The sequence below is a fragment of the Homarus americanus genome, unplaced genomic scaffold, assembly GCF_018991925.1.
Source record: "Homarus americanus isolate GMGI-L3 unplaced genomic scaffold, GMGI_Hamer_2.0 scaffold39610, whole genome shotgun sequence".
In the NCBI taxonomy this organism is placed as follows: Eukaryota; Metazoa; Arthropoda; class Malacostraca; order Decapoda; family Nephropidae; genus Homarus; species Homarus americanus.
Genome location: NW_024714461.1, coordinates 1 through 24,914, shown reverse-complemented (window position 1 = coordinate 24,914; position 24,914 = coordinate 1). Strand labels below are relative to the sequence as shown.

At 38.4% G+C, this 24,914-nt stretch overlaps 1 protein-coding gene across 1 annotated transcript in view; it reads right to left on the bottom strand.

The window, feature by feature from the left end:
- Positions 1-24,787, bottom strand: part of LOC121878794 (phospholipid-transporting ATPase ABCA1-like) — a gene marked incomplete at its 5' end in the record, with an annotated part of 43,424 nt that extends 18,637 nt beyond the window's left edge. The window contains 12 exon segments of the mRNA XM_042385219.1: positions 2,116-2,351; positions 3,024-3,125; positions 13,233-13,265; positions 14,520-14,667; positions 15,364-15,476; positions 16,180-16,360; positions 16,824-17,042; positions 22,760-22,872; positions 23,094-23,241; positions 23,492-23,622; positions 24,312-24,451; positions 24,615-24,787. Of these exon segments, the coding sequence (XP_042241153.1) occupies positions 2,116-2,351; positions 3,024-3,125; positions 13,233-13,265; positions 14,520-14,667; positions 15,364-15,476; positions 16,180-16,360; positions 16,824-17,042; positions 22,760-22,872; positions 23,094-23,241; positions 23,492-23,622; positions 24,312-24,451; positions 24,615-24,787 (1,737 nt within the window).
- Positions 24,788-24,914: the final 127 nt, after the last annotated feature.

Sequence of the window (24,914 nt, the reverse complement as noted above, 5' to 3'; positions counted from 1 at the left end):
CAGTACCCAGAGCTGACCCATCTCAGCTATCCTCCATCCCTGGATGAGACAGCTACTGCCATCAAACAGATGAAATATAACAAAGCCTCAGGGCCTGACGGAATTCCAGCCGAGGTGTATAAAGCAGGAGGACCTCTGCCTACCAGAGGAAATCCCCCCAAGCTCTTAAATACGCCTCCATCATCAATATTTATAATAACAAAGGAGACCGGTCAGACTGTGGCAACTACCGCAGGATCTCGCTGCTGTCCGTAACTGGCAAGATTATTGCCCGAGTCCTCGTAAACAGACTTCTTCTTGAGGCAGAAGACTTCCTCCCAGAATCTCAATGTGGCTTTAGACTAACACGTGGCACCAGTGACATGATCTTTGCTGCCCGCCAGATACAGAAAAAGTGCAGAGAACAACGTCGTGACTTGTACATGACCTTCATTGACCTTACTAAAGCTTTCAACTCAAGTCAACAGGCAAGCCCTCTGGCAGACCCTTAACCATTTTGGCTGCCCACCAAAATTCATTGCCATTGTGAGGCAACTCCACGATGGCATGAATGGCAGTGTCCTGCACAGTGGCACCAAGTTTGAGTTCTTCCCCATCCAAACGGGGGTAAAACAAGGATGTGTATTGGCACCAACTCTCTTTTTCCATTTTCTTGGCAGCCTTCTTTACTCGTGCCAGTGCCAATTTAGCTGGCGGGGTGGACATCCAGTACCAGATGAAGGGACTTTTCAACATAAGACGACTCCAGGCAGGAACAAAGGTGTTGACAGCTTCCATTACTGAACTTCAGTATGCAGATGACCTCACACTTGCTTCTCACACTGAATGCGACCTACAGGAGATCCTGAACACCTACACAGATGTTTATGCTTTGACTATACTGCATATATATATATATATTTACTGTACATGTACCTCACAATATTCTACAGTATTCATGTGTAGAGCAGAAATCTGAATAGTCAAAGCAATTTTCCCACAGACACAGTGTTATAAATGGAGGATTTGTTCCTGGGGCTGACTTTCTGACACCTTATGCAACAAGAACTAACCCAATTAACAACAAAAGACATAACTCAATAAAGCTGTACAGAAAATCACTTAATGTACAATTAAATGAATACTCACCATAAATACATTAAAAGAGAACAAAGAGTAGATTTTAATATCTCAGGAGTTGATTTATACTCCTTTGTGGTAATGTTTATTTTATGCCAGAAAAGTCTCGTAGGATCCCCTCACAGAGGGAAGAACACTGGCACAGATGCCTTCTATCTGAGAGAGGAGGGAGTGAGACATAGGTGTAGCTTCTGTGTACTTCCTCTCCAAACTACGCAGACCACTGACTGACTAACACAGGGAAATGCCCAGATACATGTGTCAGCACCTCAGCATCTTTTGATGATATAAAAAAAAAAAAAAAAAAAAAAAAATATATTCATAAATTGAGGTTTTCATTTGTAGAATATAGCACAGGATTGCCAAAAACAAAAATTATTTGGTACAAAGGACAGGTCACTGACCACACACCCTGAGTTGGTACCTGTGCAGTGAACACTATTTGGTGGAGTGGCAATGTGGGACAGTCTAAAGTAGTTTAGGCAAAAATTTTGAAGTTTGCATGACAGGGAAACAATGTGCATCAGCAAAAATGTATTGTGCATAGTGATAAGGTGTTGACTTATTTACAATCTACACATGTGCAAAATAATGTACTGTATCATGGGAGTAAGTATAGTGGGGATTGTTTGTACGTATACAATTTTGTCCTGTAATATAAGAACAAAGGATGTGAGTCATGGACAAAGGCTTGGACAAATTAAGACAATGATATAATCTATTATATTAATAAAGTCATGTTTTTTATTAAATAATTTACTTTACTCATATTTTTTCCTGAAATAAGAAGTTGCTGAGAAAACTTACCCATTATTGTAGGATATAATTTGCTTCTCCTGCAACATTACCTGTACTGTATTATTCCCCTTTACCGTACTATGCAGATACGAAGACTTCATTTACTGGCACTGAATCATAAAATTTCTACACCAGACAATACAATATTATAGGGATCTTTCAGCCACACTATTCCATAAAATAATTTATAGCACATACTTAATTCTTTCAGCCGCCACATCCTTGTCTTCCTCTGCTCCAGCTAAATTCTTGGCAGGAGCTGTATTTCTTGGTATGGGTCTCAAACACTTGTGCCAGCAGTGCAACACCATGATACCTATCACCGTCCACAGGGCCAAGGTGAGGTAATGTAGGCCAAGACCCCCCTCCATCTTAGTGTCCCATGAGAAGGGTGACACATATACATCCACATCAAAACTAGCCATTATGGAGGTCTGTGTTGGAGAGGAACATGAACAGTGAGTTTCAGACTGAGGCCCCAACAAAATGAAACAAAATATTATACTATTTCCTCTGAGTTGAACTTAACAACTATCACAGTTTACCTATTACACTCTACCCATCCTCATGTTAATCTGCTACAACCTGAATATACTGTATCTTGAAAACACTGTTGTTTTCATTCACTTGTACTAGGATTGTTTTATTTTCAAAACTGTTAAGAAAGTATGAAAAGTGTAAAATGATCAATAATAACTATTTCTACAGACAAAGGAATTCAGCAATCAAATGGTTAATTAACTAAATATTTCTCTCACGATATACCTCACTACAGTATTATAGCACAATATATCTTGCTGTAGTGAAATATACTGTTATATGATCAAATGAGATAATCAATTACAGTACAATCTATCTAAAATCCTATATTTGATACAATCTATATGTCAATTATATTCCCCAAATCTCCCCAAAATTATTTAATGATTCCTGCTGTCAGTTTTTAATTATTCAAAGTCTCATCGTTAACATTTTATGTAGGTCTCCTCCTCTCCTCTGTGCATACACTTGCAAGGGCAGTCCTTATTTTCTCGACCATATTACAAGTACAGTAATCATACACTATGAAATTCCTAAAACTGTACAGCTATTTGCCATTTGCTCACCTTGGTAAAGCTGACAGCCAGATCCTTGATCCCACAGGCAAAGGTGAAGGGAGGAAATATGAGGAACACATACTTCATAACATTTGCCACATCTGTCAGGATCTGTGAGGATTACCAGAAGGGGAAGAGATGAACAACGGGTATAGTGGCAGTGAGTCGTGGTAAAACAGCCTCACTAATAATGTCAACATGTACAGTAATAGCCAGATTATCTTGACTAGAGATAAAAATTTCTGCTTTTGATAATTACATCTCCAGGCACATAAATTGTTTCAAGCTGACTGTGATAATATGTAAGTTGAACTGCATACACTACATACAAACACAGGAAAGATTTTAATAATGTGAGAAGAATATATACCCTGTACTTTGCTAACAGAGTTTGATAGCCACTAATGTGTGAAGAATATTGCCAGTTGTAGTGAAAGCGCTTGTCATTATTTGGATCAAAAGACCATTCAGTTGCTTTTATGATTGACACACAATCAACTTTCTGGATGTTGATATAAAACCCCACATAAATTAAGACCCCCATTTCAATGTATACTTATTTGAAGTAAATTATAAAATTAATTTCGTGACAAAGATGATTAAGAACCATAATATGCATATATATAAAATTAAAGAAATCTAATCCATATCACCAGAAATGAATGTTAAAAAACTTTCAATGTAGAAAAGAATCAACATCCAAGCTCCTGTACCCAAGACCACCATGTTGTTCATTAACTAAAGTTTGGTAGTGCAGCCACCACACTACTGTCACTCAACTTCTGTGAGACTCTGTCATCTACTACTACTATAACTTCTAATCCAGGGAACAAACCCCCTTAAGGTAGTGCTGGTGCTGCCTCTTGCTCCAGAACCTACTACAGCAGTAGCTCTCACCCTGAAGAGATTACCTTACTGTACAGGAGGATACCAACACCACTCTGCACCCTAGACTTAGAGAGTGACTCAAAACTCACCACATTAATTTATTTGCAAAAAGTGAGATATATGGTAAGTTGAGAGAGTAACTGAGTTTAGAACTCTTCCAAATATTTCTCATAAGTACTGTATTTAACTTTGATTTACATAATTTCACTTTACATGCCATTCAACATTAACAAAATTTCTGTAAATCAAGTGTTTACTAATGTGTGAAAATATACAAACCTATTGTGACCATTAAGTAACTACACCAAGGTAAAGTGTCTCAATAGTTGCCACAATATGTTGACTCTAATACTCATAGACTTTAAACCTATAGAAAAAAATGGGGTTGCCACACTAAGACTGAAAAGTCTGTGATGCTGGTGACACAAACTTTCAGTGACGGTGGGCAGTAAACATCACCATCGCCCCATTCCTATACACATTTATTTACTCTTTAGCAAATATGAATCCAAAGAAAGCAGACAATGCTTCACCTGTCATGTCAGAAACACAGTTACAGCTTCTCAGTACAGTAACATTGATTCTCTCATCCCATCACCACATTGGTGAACAGAGGCAGGCAGAGGTACCCTGCTAATTCCAGTAACAGTGGGTCTCAAAGAACTAAGACTTCAACACACAAGGAGGCAGCACAGTTAACACTATACTCAACCATGTTCTCTTCCACAATTGTAAAGTTTGCTACCATTTACAGCTGGGTGTACTGTACTGGGGATACAATGGCATTGAACCAGAGATCCTCAGGACAGGAGACGAGGGCGGTATCCTCTTGACTGCTGCACTCCACAATATCAGTACTGGGTACTTAAGGTTGTAAAGGAAAATGAGGTGAAGCAACAGTTAGAAGCAGACCCCAGAAAATGAAACGGAAGACAGAATTTGGAAGTAACTCATCAGTTCATCACATTTTAACACCTACTGGTGGGGATGAGATGGTCATGGTGTACAACAGCCCTGTACAAAACACAACCACTCACGTCACCTCTCTTCCCATAAGATGAGAGGAGTTGCCTCAGAAGAAACTCTTATTGGAACCTCCACTTCTCCACCAGTGATGGAGATTCTGTTCATAAATTTTACTCCCAAAACTAATGCTAAGTGAATGTACATATCTAGTTAAGGTAGTCTCTCAGTGTAATGTTGGTGTCATTTTTTGTGACTCATCAAAAGGCAGTCAGTTTGGGGCATTCCTACATCTCCATTTAAGAGGAATATTTATAGTAAAATCTTTGATAGCCTGAACCCAAGCCAGTCAGTAATCACCGAGACCTGTGTGTACCTTGTGACTGGCAAGAGAGCTTGTTGTTGTCAGTACTAACTTAACTGACTTTATTCAATATCTTTTATTTTTTAATATGGTACAGTATCTGTACTTTATATTTAAATAAAAAAGGCATTATTTTTTTCCAGATTTCATGCACAGTGCTACAGGCTGACCTTGCAAATTTGTGTTTCAGAAAAAGGATTTTTTAACACTTATTTCACTTTATATAAATATTGCTGTTTAGAAATACAGTAAATATAATATAAAAATAAAATTAAGAAAAATGAAGAGTGGGTATGTATGTGTGGGAACTGAACGTGTGTGGAGGTGGTAGACTATAACTATGTTGGCGATTTGCCAGCCCAGCTGCCATGTTTCTTGTTACATTTAATGAAACTATAAAAGTTGTCAAAAAATCAATGCAATACTCTTATGTGGCTTAGAAATAAAGAAAATATAATATAAAACTAAAAAATAAGACAAATTAAGAGCATGGATGTAGAGGTGGTGGGCTATAACTGAATAGCTGTGATGTCAAGGCGAACACACAGCACAATATTGCAGCCACACGTCTGTGAGTTAGCTGGTTGACTGCCTCGCTGAACTGTTTTGTCTCCCATAGGATGATTTGAGTGTGAAAGGAGCTATTTTTTGTACATAAAATATATGCTGTTGTATTTTATGATATGCTATGTATCAATTTTATTGTTCATCGTAGCAATAAATATGGCATCTCATTCCCGTTGCGTGCAGTATTCAAACTTATGATTCTAGCTGATTTTGGAGGAATTGTTATTTTTATTGTTATTATTTCATTTTGGTGCTGGTTAGTTGAACCTGCCAGTTATCTGGATAATGGATAACTGGGGTTCTTTATATGTACAGTAATTAAAATCCGAGATGGGGTGCTGTGATCACGGCAAAAATATACATCACTCAGTGAGCGACCACACTGGTCTTACCAGCACAGTTTAAAAATAAGTTTCTTACCAGTAATCAGTTTGGCCAGAAATAGCAAACTGTGATGCTCATGATTGTGATGTAATATAGTTTAATTTATGTTCAATTTCAAAGCTTATGAGGAAAAAAATGTGGATTGCAGATTTCTATAAGCAGAAGAAAAACGTGCATATACAGTATTTAAAACTGTAAAATTCAAAACATAATTAATTTAATCACAGTCTAAGTATATACAGACAATTGTTCAGGATGTGAATAAGATTCTACAGAAACTGGGCTAAAGACCGACTGTACAGGATAAGTAATGAAGTATACACATGGTAGACCCATTGAACGGAGAGACAGCTGCATTTGCTTCTTTTCCAGCTTCAAAACAGGTGCATTTAATATTTATTTTGGTGCTTCAGTATATAACATAAAAAAGTCTCGCCTACTTTAATATGTACACTTGTGTATTTCTATGCACTTTACAAGTTCTTTGGTTAATTCTGGAGGAGAACTTCAACAAATACCCTGGAAGATCTATTGCTTGCTCAGGTTTTACTTTTTACTTTTATCCTCTTCGCCACTGATCGGCTTGTTAGCCGCTTGGGCGATCGGTCACGTCTCTTTTCATTTATCTTCTTCACCAAAAGATAAGCTCGCTAGCCGCCCGGGCGATCGGTCACGTCTCTGTTACGCCCTGTTGGCAAATACTGGGCATGCATCGGCTTCTGAATGTACCTGAACCCGCTCCAGTGTTGGTCAAGTCTTGTCTTGAAAGAGCTCACACTCAGTGCCGTCACAACACTCTCTGGTAGATTGTTCCAAGAGTTTACAACCCTTACTCCGAAAAAGTTTGCCCTCACGGTTTTCTGGACTTGCGGCTTCCTCAATCTTGAGCTGTGACCCCTTGTGGGGCGAGCGTCCACCAGCTCCAAGTAAGGACACTCAACTGAGTAGTGCCCCCTGAGATGCTTATACACCTCAACTAGGTTCCCCCTTGCCCGTCTGTAGTATAAGCTAAGCAAGTTCAGGCGCTCCAATCTCTCAGGGTAGCTGAGGTGCCGAAGTGCAGGCACCAGTCTGGTGGCCCTCCGTTGAACATTTTCAACCAACTGACAGTCCCTAGCATATCTCGGGGACCAGATGGGGTGACAGTACTCCAGATGGGGAAGCACTTCACTCCTGAAGATCGTTACGAGGGACGGACCGTCTAGATATCTGAACGACTCGCACAACAACAATCCTCTGTATATAAATTAGTACAATTTATCTGCATAATACTAATTAATATCATTGAAGACAGTTATTACTTTGATGTCAATTACTGTGTAAATGAAACAATAGTTGACATCATGAGACAGGTGACACATATGTACATAGATTTTACACATATATCAAGATCATAAATAATGTATATATGCATGCATGTCTTTATTTCTATTACCGTATATGCTCGAGTAGAGAGAGAGTTTTTATGACAAACTTTAATGCAGAAACCATGTGATCGAACTATACGCATAGTATTTTTGACATGTTAAAAATCATGCATTTCCGTGTGTCATTAACGGGGAACAATTGCTCCTTTAACATGGGCTTGCCTACCATACCCCTAGATTTTTTCTTTACGCTTTTACACGAAGAGCAGAACTTCATTCACTATATACACCGCTTTAAATCTACAAAAACTGATACCTGTATAAAAGAAGACTGGTGAGCTTTGTTGCCAAGTTACTGTAGACTGGTCATTGTAACCACATCCACCTAGCCCTGTCCCTGTGAGCTTTGCTTTGGTTATTTTTCAAATCGTAATTTTTGGTAGATACACTATACGTACATAATTTTCTTTAATTTTTTTTTTACTCAGTCATATATATAAACACACAACCTTACATACAGAATGTGCAAAAAGATATAGAAGAAATAATTATCATCCGGTCAATAACATAACGGTCATTTAACCTGGTTCCTTTGTTCTATGTCTCTCTTGCTTTGTTTTGTTAGTTGGCTGAAGAGGGTCCTAGTATACCAGCTACAAGATTTCAACTATTATTTCTCCAATGTGGGTTTTTACTTCATTTACCAGTGTGACCACTACACTTTTGGATGATCAACAAGATATCAGTTCACCTTGCAATGTACAGTAAGTGTTACATTTATTCATTACTGTACTATATTATTTACTTTATTAGTACCTGTACCATTTGTACATTTAAAACAATATTTGTTTGCACAGTAATTACAAATAGAATATTCTATGTGGCAGCCAAGGCATGGTAACTGAGTATAGAGCTTGAAGATTTAGCATCCTTAAAGAGCTTCACAATAATAGGTCAGTTCTTGGGACATCGCACTTTTACGTTCCGCATAGCCACAGAAATGTCAGCACCACATATTCAGGAGGATGGGGCTCCTCAGGGCAGTGTCTTGAGTGTGACCTTATTTGCCATCACAATAAATGGGGTAGCAGCATCAGTTACAGGTGATGCATGCAACTTGCACTAAATAAGGTTTCACATTGGACCACAGAGCATGGCTTCAGATTTTCTCTCTTGAATACCATTGCCATGCATTTCAGCCACCTTCGAGGTGTTCACCCAGGTCCTGATCTACAGCTCTATGGTCGTCGTGTGCGGTGTTGTCAGAGAGACCTGTGTCCTGAGTATTATCAATAACCGGCTTAGGTGACAGCCACATATTCGTTACCTCAAACAGTCTTGCCAGAGTGCTCTCAAGTCATTGAGAGTCTTGAGGCACACAACATGGGGTGCTGACCGAGGAACTCTGCTACACCTTTACCACATGCGAGTAAGATCCAAACTGGATTATGGGTGTGTGGTGTACTCCTCACAATACATTGAACTCTATTCATCACGCTGGGGTGCACCTGGCGACCAGTGCCTTCAAGTCTTCTCCAATCCCGAGTCTGCTAATTGATGCACGTGAACAACCCCTTGATCTTCGAGGACAGTATCTCCAGGTCCAGTGTTGGTTTCGCCTCCACCGTCTTCCACAATCTGTAACCAACCCGTGTGTAGTTGATAAGACTATGTCCCCACACTACACTCAGCGTCCAGGCCTCCCATGACCTTTTGGTTTCTGGGTAAGGGAAGATGTGAGAATTCTTTGTTTTCCTCCTGTTCAGATATGCCCCATGCTGTTCCCTAGTGCTGCTCCGTGGATTCTCCCTGAAGGACCTACTCCTTCCCTGTGTTGTTCATTCTCTTTTATTAGAGCATGCCTCCTCTTACAGGGGGACTATTGCTGTATACACCGACGGCTGTAATTCAAATGCAAGGGTGGATTTTGGAGTGGTCTTTCCCGATTTCTGTCGGTGACAGTAGTCTCTCTGGTGCTGGGGGGAGGAGTAGGTAACGTGGGAGGGGACATCCCCTGTGTAGGAAGCTGGCCTTCTACACAAGCTCTGAGTTTCAATTATTAATGTTTAAATATTTTTTATGAAAGTTCTATGTTATTTATTGTGTTTTTACCTTGCATTATATTATTTTAGTCTTTTAAGCCTTAATTTTAATTCAGCGACATATGACCTAAGCTGTTGCCTCGCTAGGAATGTAATTACAACAATCAATAAATCAAATTTGGGTTGTGCAAGAGTTTCTGTTATTACAGAACGTTACCAGTACAGTGTAACATCTCTATGAGCGGAGGATTATGTGTGAGGTGGCCGAGTGCATCCTCCTGTGAGACGCCATCTGTAATTCAGTACAGGATACAGTACATGTTTACCTTATGGAAAGGTCATTTTTGGTTTACAGAAAATTCGGTTTATACACGAGTATATACGGTAGTCCCTTTACATTTAGTAATACTGTACATGTATTAAGTTATACAGTACTGTACATTGAAAAAGATTGGTTTTATACACAATGCAAAATGCACAAATAACAGTATTCCATTAGTTAAGAAGAAAATTCTGGCTACAGTGTCTATTTGGCAGCCTTTGTGGTTAATGTATCGTGTTAGTCCATCATTATCAATAAAAGGTTAGCCAGGTAAAGTTCCATACAATATACAGTACACACATCTCACATTATATTATTTATCAATAATAAACATGCAGTTTTCTTTCCATCACTTGCTTTATGTTAATATAATGGAGCAGGGAAGTTAAATAACACTTAACAATTGCCAGGGAAGCCACTCAAAATAGAAGTTTCACAAAAGAAGTTCACAAAAACTGATAAAGTTGCATTGTTACCATAATTTTTTAGTCATTAAACCAAGTGACTGACCTAGTAATCATATTTATTAGTAGAGCAGCTAGCCATGGTGCTCCATACAGGCTGTTCACTAAGGCTCAATATCCTCAGATAACTCCATTATGTCATTCAGGGTTAATCTTCTAATCCACTTTGGATATGCTGAATACCTTCTGGAGGCAGGCGGTCCTGTTACAACCATACCCTGACCACTGAGTAAACTGACATTTTGAATATGTTCCAGCTCACTGTTCACTGATTTAAGGAAGTTAGAAAGGTTTCCAAGCTTCATGACCACTGATTCCACCACAAAATTCGATTTCAGGATCAATCTTCCATTTCCAGCATTTGTACTTAAACCAGGTAGCTCTGGTCATCATAGGCCAGATGTAACAAGAGGGAGGAGGTGGTGCTACAAAAGCCCCAACTACTGGACTGACATACAGTACTGGTACATCCTTATGGGAATTACAGCTGCCAGCCAGGGCAAAAAAATCCACCCAAAATGTGACTCCAAAGAACCAATCCCAAGAGAAGGACTTGTTATCTAACTCCTTTCAGAGGGTAAAATATTATCCCTAGACACAGCATCAATATTAAGAAATTCAATAGTATGGTTAGAAGTAATATAGCATAGAGGTGCAGCAGTAGCAGCATAAGACTTCTGTGGAAATTTACCACAAGTATCCTTATATGTTAATAGCTGACATTTTGTCCATAAAAAATACTAATGTACCGGCACTCCCACATATGGACTGACTCGCCCTCATGTTGGAGGAAGAGAAAAAGGAGTCAAAAGTTATTTAAAATTTAACCTGGAGGTTCTAGAACTTTGGAGAGTATTTACCCATTAGCATTTCAGTTCTGCTTGTGGATTGAAATCCCAACCAAAGTCAGACAGTCATCTCGTGTATATATGTCGACTGGACCGGAAGACATTCTCTCTGTATTCCTCCACCACTTTAGACCTTAACAATGTCTCTATGGGAAAGGTATCAATGGATCTCTATAGTAAGCTCTCGGAACATAAACTTGACAAGAACTGGTTAATTCTAAACACCACCACCAGCCTCAAGAAAAGATTATGCAGTTGTAAGTACTGACATACCTGTCATCCTCTTACACTGTGTACTGTACAAGGATATTTCACTGATAGCAACAAAAACAGTTCATCACACACAGACCTGACCTTCTGAGGAGGAAGACCTTCCAAAACCTCCCATAATATCCGACTATAAACCCAGCCACTTAAGATTGTGATGAGGTGCAAAATTAGACTTTTCCTATTCACTAACAGTCCTAAAAAGTTTACTTGTGATTAATATATAAAACTGAAATGTAAATACAGTACTGTACTGTACTCAAGGTTCCCTAGGACTGTGAGACTAGAGCTGTAACATGTGGGTCTGCTTAACCTTGTGGAGGTCATCCAGTGAGTCTTTAAACATCAACCTGCTCATGGCTGTCTTGTGCTCCAAAGCTGCCTTCCCTCAGACACAACCTGCCTGGACCAAGTCATGGCTCTCACAATTGTACAAACCATAAAATGCATTGATTGAGGAACAGTAGTTGTGAAGACTGGTCACTATGCACCAGTGCTGAGGTCAACCACCTCTTGCTTACTAACCCAGACTCAGGAAGGTTGGTAACAAGTCCGTGAACTTTACAAGATGATAAATGTAAGACCTAATATTTGTCTTTCCTTGTACAATAAATCTCAGAACATTGGTGTTAAGACCTGCAGAGAGTTGATCTGTACCAACTGTCCTCTCTGATTGTTAATTAGGAACTAACAGACTTCAAAATGACAATTGACAGATTGGCTTTGGTATGCTGTGTAATAACTGGATAGGTTTGGCCCTAATAAGACCTGTTGCATCACTACCACCTTGTTTAAGGTGGTTGGTGCTATGGGGAGGTAGAGTTGATCAGTTCCAGTATATCTAAAACATATTAACAGATCAACCCTGACTGACATAATGGTGGGAGGAGGAATGAGTAACAACACAGAACTCCCCAGTTAGCTACTGTATATACCTGTATTATACAATTATAAAAGTCACCTGGCTGATGGACAAATGTTTAAACACACATACACAAAAACACTTACTAACTCATCTATACTCCAACCCTACAGACACATGCACAAAGAGAGGGAAGACATACTTGACTTATCTCTTTCTATTAATTTTGTAGCTTAATTCAAAATACTGTACTTTCCTCTAGTTTAATTATTTAGTATAATATATACAAATAATAATATATCACCTAACTGTTATAATCTAGATAACTCAACATGTAAACGTTATCATGATTACAATTTTGTCCTCAGTGCTGAAGGTCATTACAAGATTAAGCCAACACTAATAGCAACAAGACCCAAGTAACCTGTGTAGTATATAGTAATTTTTTAATCCCAATTGTTTATTAACCTATCACAATACCTCTAATATAAAACCTTTGATTATGTTCTACCCACGGATCTTAGCAGTACAGTACGCTGGTTGTTGAATGAGTTATACCGCCTTGTTGGTATATACACAGTAATAATCTTTTCTTTTTAATGTCATATATTTTTCCTATGGTGAAAACTATGGATGCCAAAACTGAGAAACTTGGTCAACTGGTCAAGTTTGTTTGTTCCTCTCCTTTATTTGTGGTCTTTTCTCTCAGTAACACAAAACATTCTTCTCTTTTAACATGACTGTTCTTGGCTATGGTCATCAAGCAGTTTAATTATAATACAGCTTAGAGGTTAGGTATTATTTGTTAAAAGCATTACTACCAGGAAGATGGAGATATGTACAGCTTATACTAGCACACAGGAAGTCCACCTTTACTCACAATCATTGAGGATCCAATGTCAAATTTCAGCTCCTGGTGGGTTGTACAACAAAGACATCTATAATATCAGGACCTGAACCCCACAGTCATATCACTATGTTAGTTTAATACCAGTAAATAACCCAAGAGTAATACACCCTCAAACACATTATAGATAGAACACATAAGTTTTATTAATGAACAAGTCATAGAATTTTCCTCTTGTTTTTGTAGATCACCAAATGTGCAATGTTCTGCCTATAATGTTTTTGGGGTTACTAAGACCGATCAGTCATGGACACCTTATATATTAAGACACCTTTCTGAAGTATCACTTATATTCATATACTGTAGATCGAAAAATCAAATATTTACATGACAAATTTTATGAGTATCTTGAGCATGTCAGTCTCATTTTGGATAACCAATACTTGCAGTCTGTACATAAAAACCAAACTGACAAACTGGTTTATTTTAAACTCTGAAATGTTATGCTGAAAGGATGAATACCAAGGAAATGTATCAGCATGTGAACATTGGAGAAATAATCAGATAAAATGATGAGAAATCACTGCATTTGTGTCTCCTGTGATGGTTGGCAAATATTGAAGACAAAACCATACTGAAACATGAAGTTATATAAAGTTAAACTGGCTTTAGTTATTTAAAATCTCTAGAAGGTTTTTGACTGTTAAGTTCAGACAGTTGGTTTGTACAGTGTTAGTACAGGAGGAAATCGGAATACCCAGAGGAAACCTGTGATGTTTGGTAAGGTCATAATGGATAACACCCTTTTCTCATGTGTCTGGGCCAAGCAGGACTTGAACCCATGACAAAGTTGTGAGAGTCACGTGCATTACTGCTGTACCACACCCCTATAGGTTAGCTGATTAATGACGACCTTTATCATTGAGAACAAAATGAGCCAACAAAGGTAGGATATAAAATCCAACTTTTGAAAAACTCAATAATTCCTAAGACTCTAAGTGATATTTGTTGTTAAAAAAAGTTGTCTAGAGTTTTGTTTGTGCTTTAATAAACACTACTGGAGGATTTTCTTTCAATATTAAGTCCTCAAGTATTATGATTGATCATTCAAATAACAGAATAACATTTCCCTTCTTAGACTAAGAAGATGTAATGCATATCCTACTTCTTGTTGATGCCTCCATTCATTTTAAGGAGCTACAGGTACTGTACAAAATAGTCATACAGTATAAATGTTTAATTTTAATCTCTGGAATAATAATACAGTTAATATTAAAATCTTAATACTGGCTATGAAACAATAGGTGTTGTAAGACTCACCTTCACCCACTTCATCACCTCACAAACAATAAGAAGTAAAGTGGTGATGAAGCCGATTCCAAATGTTGAACAGAAGAAGAAGAAGACGGCTGATGCCTCAGTCTGGAAGAATCCCTCCACCAGGTAGAAGAGAGGGAGGATGCTCAGTCTAGGGGAATACACAGTGTGTCCATAAATTGTCTGACCCATTTTAAAGCTTAAAAACTTCAAACAAGGTGCACATGTGGAAGCCTACTAAGACAAGAAAAAAATTTGTTTCTCATGTATATAAATAAACCTGTGTTCTATCTGTAGTAATTTTGAGGAAATTAAATTTTAAAATGGGACAAATAATTAATGGAACACCCTGTAGATTAATATTAACACAACACTAACTTAAATTGACTCTTCTTAGCAGTAGTTTCCTAAACCAAATTTTAATATTTCACTTAAGTGTCACAAGCAAAATCATTTCTATATTTGTTGGAGATTTTACTAGCTACTTCAACTAAAATATAAATTCACTGTACTGTATACTCCATAAGACACACATACTACTAATGCATTACTTCCCCATCAGTATTACACCAATCAAAGTAAAAATATTGATGAAATTTCAAAATCAAATGAAAATAAGTTGTAAGTGTTATATGGAAAGATTTGTTCTAAGGGTGAACTATTAATGCTATGTGTACTGTCAAAAGCACATTACTATTTTCAAGACATGCAAAACAAAACAGGAAATCATCAGTACAGAAGTCAAATATTTCAATATAGATAAACTAACACAAAAACTCTGAGCTGATTACCAAAAAATCACTAACAATTGATAAGTAAATAACACAAGGGAGAACAAGTAACTTACCCAAACAAGATAGCCAGAAGGGTGAAGGCGGCCAAGTTCTCTCTCCAGATGAACAATTGCTCGTTAAAGATCAAGAGTATGAAGGTCGTCAGCAGGACATTCATCAGCAGCAACTGTAATGATGATAAACCTATAACAACTGGTACTGTATCAGGTAACATTTACACACGAATGAAAAGAGTAGAATGTGAGTGAGGCTGTAGAGATATTTCTATTTGTTGTCTTAGTATATTCCCTAAGCTGTCCTCTTCTGTCTTGCATCACTCCTCATATCATATCTCCACCTTTTGAGGTTCCTACACCCCTTGGTCCACACCGTGCACAAGGTTGATAAAAGAGTTCTGTTTAGTGAATTTTAGTGAATATGACAATGTGAGAACTTCTAATAACACTTAAATAACAACAATGAGTTCCTGTACTATAATGTTTTGGCCTCGGTGTGTCTTATTCTGAAGACATATACAGTATGGTGTAGTACTTTAAGACAATATGGCACATCAGACTCACTGGGTTTCCACGTTTCACCAGGACCAACCCTGAATATCAATTAGTGTTTAGAAAGAATGTGTGGTTTTTCCTGGCACTCAGAGCAAGACAGTTAACTTCCACCTTAACAGCTTTATTTACTTATAAAATATCCCTTTAGATGCCCAACATAGTGTATTGCACTCAGATGCTTGACTGAGACTTTGATAGAGCTCTACATCTTTTGTTCCTACTTTGGTAATTTCTTTGCTTACCTCGGTCTCTTCATTATGTTTATTCTCTCATTTTTCTGATACATGAATTCTCTTTTTCCCCTCAACCTTTCCTTACCATAATATCCCACAGCATGTTGGCATTCCAGTACATGTGTCTGGTGATGCCGGCGACAAACAGGACTCTGCGTTCACCTCTCACTCTCTCAGCAACTATATAGCCGGCAGTGGCAGAACACACGACAGTCAGGGACACCAGGATCAACAGACCTATACCTATGTCTGCTGCTCGCTGCTCTCTGTTGAGTAAGGAAGAAATAGTGGGATCTTTTATTAACCCTTACACACACAATAAGTTTCTAAGTTTCCTTGACCACAACAAAAGTCACACAAGACCACTCAAGTGAGGTCTGGTGATTTTCGTTCTAAGGCCAATTTATACCACAAGAACTAGTTTCATTTTGCATGATTTATTCATCACTGGTTTTATTATTGTTTTGGTTTTAACATAAGCAGAAAAAAGACAAGATCAAATATATGGTTCATAGGAATTACAGATTTAAATAAGTTTTGATAATTTCTAAGATTACCCATTTCTTATAAAAAACTATGCTGGCCAGATTACTAACACTAAAAAAGAAATACCGAGATAATTTTTTCACAAACCAAGTCCACTTTACAATTCATTAATATATTATACAGTTTTATGCCTGTATTATATTATATAACCATATGTACTGTTCTCAATATAATCATACTTACAATGACATACTTCCAAGGCCATAAGCAGAGAACAAGATTGGCTTATTAACTACGGTGATGGAGTAATCTTCCCCAAGAAGCCTCTGCAGCCTCGCATTATTGAGCATGTTGAGGTAGGCCGGCAGTGCATGGTAGCCAGAGTTGTCGTACCACACCATCGCACCTGACAAGTTACTGTTCAAGCGAGGATCCTCCACGCCCAGGGTGACTCCTCCGTATCTGTTGTGGGATATAACAAGAAAAACTAAAACTTGTTCTTTACATAATGGAAAAATACAATAGTTTCCTTTATCCTCTTTGCCACTGATCAACCTATCAGCTGCTTGGATTGTCGGTTATGTCTCTGTTATGCATTGGTGGCAAGTACTGTACTGGGAATATATTGGCTCTAGAATGTATCTGTACCTGCTCCAGTGTTGGTCAAGTCTGGTCTTGAAAGAGTTCACACTCGGTGCTGACACAACACTCTCTGGCAGATTGTTATAAGAGTTCACAATTCTCACTCCAAAAAAATTTGCCATGATAATTTTCTGAATTTGTTGCTTCTTCAACCCTAAGTTGTGACCTCTAATGGGGCAGGCATCTGTCAGCTCCAAGTATGAACACTCGACTGAGTAATGTCCTCCGAGGCGTTTATAAACTTCTATTAAGTCAACCCTTGCCTGCCTATAGTATAACCTAAACAATTGCAGGTGTTTTAATCTCTCTGGATAACTGAGGTGCCATTGTGTAGGCATCAGTCTGGTGGCTCTCCTTTCGACGTTTTCAATCAATTGACAATCTCTGGTATATCTCAGGGACCAGATGAGGTGACAGTACTCCAGACTTGGAAGCACCTCTCTCTTGAAGAGCGTTACGAGAGACAGACCGTCTAGATATCTGAATGACCTTCTCACAAGACCTACTACGTACAGTAGTTTAGTTGCTGGATTCACCTTCTTACCTGGGGCGTCATTTCAGATTTTGCTTGGGGGGGTGGGGGGGGGGCTACACCATTACATGCAAAGAGTAGGGGTCAAAATCCTGCTCCGTAGTATTTGGCATTGACCTTGCAAACCTTTGATGTGGTGACTGCATAATTAACTACAGTACTAAATTGTCATTAAATAGAGTACGTATAGTAAAATGGCTGTGATAAATAAATTCAATGTAGTTTTTTAATTTTATAAAGAAAATAATAACAGCACCAGCAATGCAAACTTTTCTTTACCAACATCTGGAGTACAACTCTTGAATTATTTACTACATAATTGTATCAACTAATATATTGATGAAACTAAATAGTGAAAAAATCATCAGTGAACAAATCAGAATATTCATAATAGGATACATCTTTGACATACTCAGTCTACAGCTCGTGGCTATTAACTGTTCTTACATCAGAGGGTAATGGCGATGCTTCAGTCGAGCAAAATAATAAGCCAGTTCTTCCGTATCGAATGATTTAACCATTTTCTGTTCATTAGCCATTAAAAGAAGGTTGGAAAGGCGGTCATCACTCATTGTTGTTCTCGGGTAATCTTTGACGCGTTTTAGCACTGAAAAAATCTTTCATTGTCCGCAGTGGTAACCAGAATGGCCAATAGTATGTGTAACAAATTGAGTACCTCAGAGAAAAGCAATCGGTAAGGCATCTAGATTCTGGTACACATCAAATAGGTCCTCAGGCTTCTTCTGATCTAAGAACACCTTCGCAGAATGTAGTTGTGAAGATAACATAACCAAATCAATGTGCACTCTGTAATGTTTAGAAAACAAAGCGAGCTTTTCTTCATCAAGGAAATGTTTAGATTGAACATCAAAAGAGGAGATGGGCTGCAGAAGATCAATGTTATTGCTAAACCTCCGATCATATTCAGCTGTGCACCTGTCAATTACTGAGAAGTACAACTGTGACTTCATTTGGTCTTTTAAGCTGCTTCTCCGAACATTCTCTAGATGTTTTGAACGCTTCTCAAGGATGCTGTTTGACAGAAAATCTATCAAAGTATTTGATATTTGTTGCACTCTTTTGTTACGAGCTGATCCTTCATGCTGTTGAGCGTTTGCCTCTGGAACAGCTATGCTGAGTTTGGTTGCAACCTCCTCTGCTTCCTCATACTGTTGATCTTATTCACTATCAAATTTCATTTTAACAAGGTTTGCTTTCGTGGCTGTAATGAGATCCACAGCTCGAACTATAGATATACCCCCTTTTTGAAGCTGCTCCGACAGAGAATTTGCTTGCAAGAACAGTTTTTCAGAAATAAAAAGGCAAACTACAAAACTCCAGGACTCCATTTTTTATTTCAGTTTAGGGACTTCCATAGATGCCTCATTACTGTACTCAGATAGAGAAGTTAGTACGGTTAGAATGGCTTCATAACGAAGGTGAATTCTACGAATACAGTGGTCCCTCGGTTAACGATTTACCTTCCATAAGATTCTTAACTTCGGTTAACGAGCAATCCCTCGATTAACGAGTTTTTTACGAGCCGACTTCAACATGTTTTCGCTTGCAGTTGGCGGCCTACCAGCTGTAGTATTAGTCCGCCAATACAGTAATCGGTTTTAGGGCTTAAATTCCTTACTATTTTAGTAAATATCAATAAGTTTATACTATTCAATAATTTTAAAAGTTTAATATTAACTTTTTTTGTCATTTTAAGAATTATTGAACATAATTGAAGGTAAAGAAACTAGTTTCTGGCGTGCCATCCAGCCTGTTAACACACCAGACAGGCGTTAGTCTCTCTCTGTTTTCAGTGGAGCTAACATCTTGCTTGAGAGACTCTTCAACTAAACGCTTTTTTTCTGTGTTTTCAAGCAAATTATTGGTCATTTTGAAATATATTTTACATATTGACAATATATAATGCAGTGCAGTGTTGATTTAAAGAAAATAATCTTGAAATACACCGAGAGAACTAAAATTTTATGGGTGAAATGGTGCCATGGGGTGACTTCTCTTCCACCCCAATGCCTTCTCTTCTTCCTTCTCCTCCACCCCCATTCTAATTCCCATCATCATCATCATCATCATCCAGGAGCCTTCTATATACACACCTCAAAGTAAGTGCACTTTTCTACCTTTTTTGTTGAATTTAGGCAATTTTCGGTGAGCTGGAACCAATTACCCAAAAACCCATTGAAACAATGGTTTCGGTTAACGAGTTTTTCGGTTAACGAGCAACCTGCTGGAACGGATTGTGCTCGTTAACCGAGGGACCACTGTACATCTGTACCAATAGAACCATCTTGTTGTCATAGTTCTTTCTAGCTCCATTACCTCCTGTCCGAGCTCTTTTGTGATTGAATATAAAGGTCATGACTTGTAATTTCTATTAGAGATGAAGTTGTACAATGTTTGGATAGTTGAAAAGAACTCCACATAATGCTGAAGGTCATTGATACAGTGGATAATCACCAGGTTGAGTCTGTGTGCATAACAATGAATATACATGGCGTGGGGGATTTTTTCTCTGATACGGGCTTGAACACCAGACGCCCATCCACTCATAATGCTCGAGCCATAGTAACAGTGCCCAATACATGCCGTCAGCTCTCACCTCAACTCCTCTACCTTCTTCATAATGAAGTTAGCTAGAGACTCTGCATCTAAATTTCACATGTGATATGTGCCACAACATCGCTCCTGAATCCCTTCACCATCAAAAGATCTGATAATTATGCTTAACAGTTATTTTCGTGATTGATCTTTTGTCTCATTCACGAATATCGAGAAATATTTTGCCATTCCTTTGACCACTCTTGAAGCTGGCAGAGACCTTTCTGTAGCTCTTCACAGTCCGTTTGGTTCTTTATTTCCTCAAATAACTTGGCATCGTCTGCTAACATTTATATGAATATGTGTACAACTTCTGGCATGTCGTTTATGAAACAAACAAACAAAGGGTCCAACTACACTGTCCCTTTGGTACCCTGTTTGTCTCAGGTATGCATGAAGACTGCCTGCCATTCATCAATACACATGGCTAGCAGTCATGAAGAAAATTTCCGATCCATGCTAGGACACTCCCTCAAATCCTGTACCCTTCCAGTTTAATTCTCAGCCTTTCATGGGGTACGCTGTTGAAAGCCTTGGCAAAGTCCAGATATATACAGTGATATCCCTGTTAATTGGAACAAATGCTGTAGAGCACTTCCGGGAATGAGAGAATTCTGGGTAACGAGACGATTCTCTCAAAGCCAGAAAATATACCTCATCCCCAGAATTTTTTGGAATTTTCCAGATAACGGAAAATTTCTCGGAATTTCCAGAAAATGTGCCTGATTTTCATTTCTCAAACCCAGAAAAAACTCCCCCATCCCCGAAATTTTCCAGGTACTGGGAAAATGTTCTCGGAATTTTCAGGAAAATTGATCCCAAAGCCCTAATTTTCCGTAAAATTCTGACTTTTGGAACGATTTTCCGAGAAAATTTCAATTCCGGCTATCAGAGTGCTCCGGGTTTGAGGAATTCCGGCTAACGGAGATAGTAATGTATTGTTGATATTGCCATCATGCTCCAGGACCTGGCTCCACACATTCAGAACCTTAATTACCCGGTAATTGAGTTAAGCAGGAGCGTCGTGGCAGTAAACCTTGTTGGCAGGCCTTTACAAGGTTGTTACGTTCAATCATGGCATCTCATATAATGGTCTTTAGTACTTTACACACTATACTTGCCAAGCTCAGCCAACTGATACTGCAATTATTTGTGGAGTGGCTATCACCCTGTTTGAATATAGGACTCACATATGCCTTCTTCCACTCACAGGATATTTTGCTTGACCATGCATCTACAGAACAGGATTTTAAGGGGCTCAGCAAGTTCATTGCATAACTCTCTAAGCACTCCGGAATGCACACAGTTAGGGTCAGGGCTCTTATGATGCTTTATCTTTGACAGTTTGCTCTTAATACTGTACACTCTTCTGAGTACAAAGTATGTCAGTGCTGTGTTTAACTGTCTTTCCTCAAATGCAGGAAGACTGTTCACATTCTTTCTTGTGAATACTGAGGAAACGAATTTATTAATGCCTCCGTTTTGTCCTGAATGCCTCCATTTGGTCCTGAATGCCTCCACTTTGTTCTATTCTGAGTCTGCATAACAATCATCTTCAAGTTTCTGATCTGATAAACCCACACGTGTCTTTAATTTCGACTTTGCCTCATGGTAGAAAACCTTAGGGTTTGAGTTGACCTCGCATGCAATCTGCCCCTGGAACTGTTTTTCAGCCCTTCAACACTCTGACTTTGCTTGGTTCCTGGATCTGGCATACATCCTTCTGTCCTGCTCATCATTGTATTCCTGGAGCCAGTGGGTTTGGTCTTGGGAATATATTTATCAATCAAATAGTTCACTTTACTAACTACAGTATAATATTTCCAGATCTTAATTAATACAGTAACTACCATAAGAAACAAAATGAGCCAGAATTTTATACATTGGTTGTCCTGTACTGTACTTGCAAGCACGAGTCAATATTTTGTTTAATATATCGTATTTACTAACTGTTTGGCTGGTTGGTTTGTTCTCCATTACAACCTTCAGTGTCAAGTCTTATTAGAATTTCTTTAGTATCTATACCAGGGATGGGTAATTATTTTGGTTCATGGGCAACACTACCATTTTAGGTATGCACTTTCGGTCACATTACCATCTTAGGTAAGCACTTTGGGACACATTACCATCTTAGGCAAGCATTGTGGCCCACTTCACCATCTTTGGTAAGCCTAGTGGGCCACATCACCATCTTAAGTAAGCTTTGAGGACCCCAGTTTATTTCACCTGATGATGAAACACACCTCATGCTACCTGGGAGATTAGTTTAGGTTAAGTTTAGTTCGGCTCGTGTTAGGGTGTTTATATGTGCAATATGATGGGGGAGCTAATCTTCATATGATATTTGTTTCCTAACATATTGGTCAGGAGAACAAGGAAACCAATTCACCTGCTTTGGATGTGTTGCTGTCTTGTCCCCAGCAACCAGTCATTAAGGCTCGGCTGGTCTGCTACTTCCACCGCACACCGCTCACCGTCACACTTACACAGTGATGTAATATTCTGGTAAAGGAAATGTATAATAATTGTAAAGATTTTATGAGTGGTATTATTATTATCATTATTAAACACCACTAGCTCCACTAGGTCTTTTAGGAGTTGGACATTTTTCTTTTACTAATTCTTACTGTAAAATATTTAAGTGGGTTCCATAGGCCTGACAGCCAATCAAAAAAAGTAATAACTATTGTTTCTCCAATCAACCATTTTAATAATTTTCTCACCGAGGCAGAAACATTACAGTGCGGGAGTCCTGGATTATAATCAGCAACATGACTGGGACAGGTAGACCAGTTCTCTGCCGAGCCCTTCTGCCTAACAGACAAACGCAGGAACTCGTCTGACAGTGGTTGTAAAGTTGGGTCCAATGTCCTAAGGTCAGGTGGAAATAAAGGAATTAGAAAACAGTAAAACAGTTTATACAGTCATCTACAACCATTCACCAGTTACTCATACATGTTTTGGTCAATAATGAACTAGACTTCATAATAGTGAGCAAATACAAATACTTCCCCAACTAGAAGTATAGGTTCTCTACCTTTGACTGTGAGCTGTTACTGTGACCTCTGACACATACTTCAGAGTGGTGTTGTGTGATCATCCTCCCACAACACTGACTCACCTGGTGAATGTAGTGGTGGGTGCACTGTACATGTCAGGGGTGAGTTTGAGGGCAACAGGGTTCACATATACAGGGCGGCATTTTGATCCAATTAGAGCCAAGATAATAAACAGTTGTGGCAAAAGAAGCATCTGGAAAAGATAAAAGAAGTTACTGAAGCCTAATTATTTAAAATTCTTAAGTGTTTCTTTTACCTCTTGTCTCTGCACCTTTAATATGATTTGTCCACTTCATACATTTAAAAAAACTTTATTTTCTACATTGTTTAATCATAAGCATGAATTATATACTCATAACAAAATCTTACATAATAATTAGCTAAATGGGTAGCATAGTTATATAAACAAACTATCTATCTGAGAACTAAATTGCATAAGACCTGTAGGAGATATCCGCATGTTTTACTGTGTACTGTATATGAGACAATTGTCAGCATCATACTGGCCTCAAAATATATATGAGTGAAAATTATTATACATCTTGCAACCCCGATAATGACCCACTCGCCCACTCCCTGCGGCTCCACAACTGAATCAGCAATACTAAGGATTTGGGAGCAAAGTACAATACAACTGACACTAATTAAAATGGGCGGAGAACTGTGATGGTGAAGATACTGGAGGTAAAGTAACAAAGTTGTACTGTACAGCAACTCTAGAGTAAAATAATTAGTAAACTGAGACATTTAAATTAAATTTACCCAAAAGATAAAATTCTCTATTGTAAAAAATTGTAAAAAAAAAAAAAATATCAAGACAGATTTTATACTTATCAAAACCCCGAAGAGTGATCGTCCACACAAGAGACACGACTAACACACCTGCACATAAAAGCGCCAATCTCTGCCGTGGTGTAAGAGTCGCTTCAACAGCAGTGCAAAGAACCTCTGTACTCCCAACTGCACACCTTCCTGTGTCTGCTGTGGCTTGAAGTTGAAAGTGTTCTTCAAGTTTTCTTCTTCTGGAAAAATGGAAATAATGAGATCAGCGAGTGTTCATCTTAGTCAATATAAGAAGCAATAATTGGATGGTTTACTATTAAAACAACACTAAAAGGAAACTGTCTGGCCAAATCATTACTGATAATGTTCTGGCTGTTCCAACAACCCTCAACTATAACTTACTCTCCAGCTGTGGTGTAGGTGTTACTTTGGTCTTGGTAAGGCTGTGAGAGTCGATTGAGTTGATGGTATTGAGAGCAATGACAACGTCCTCTAAACTTGTAGGACGGATCTCCAGTGAGGCAAACCCAAGCTCCTCAAGACTCTTCTCCAGTTCACCAAACATATCCGACAATCTGGAAAAGTATAACAATTTACTTGTTATACACAGTACAGTACTGTAAAAGGTATTGTTTTAAATAATGTGTGATATGGTATAAATAATTACTGGATATTTTAATTGGCTTACTGTTTCCCATTGCT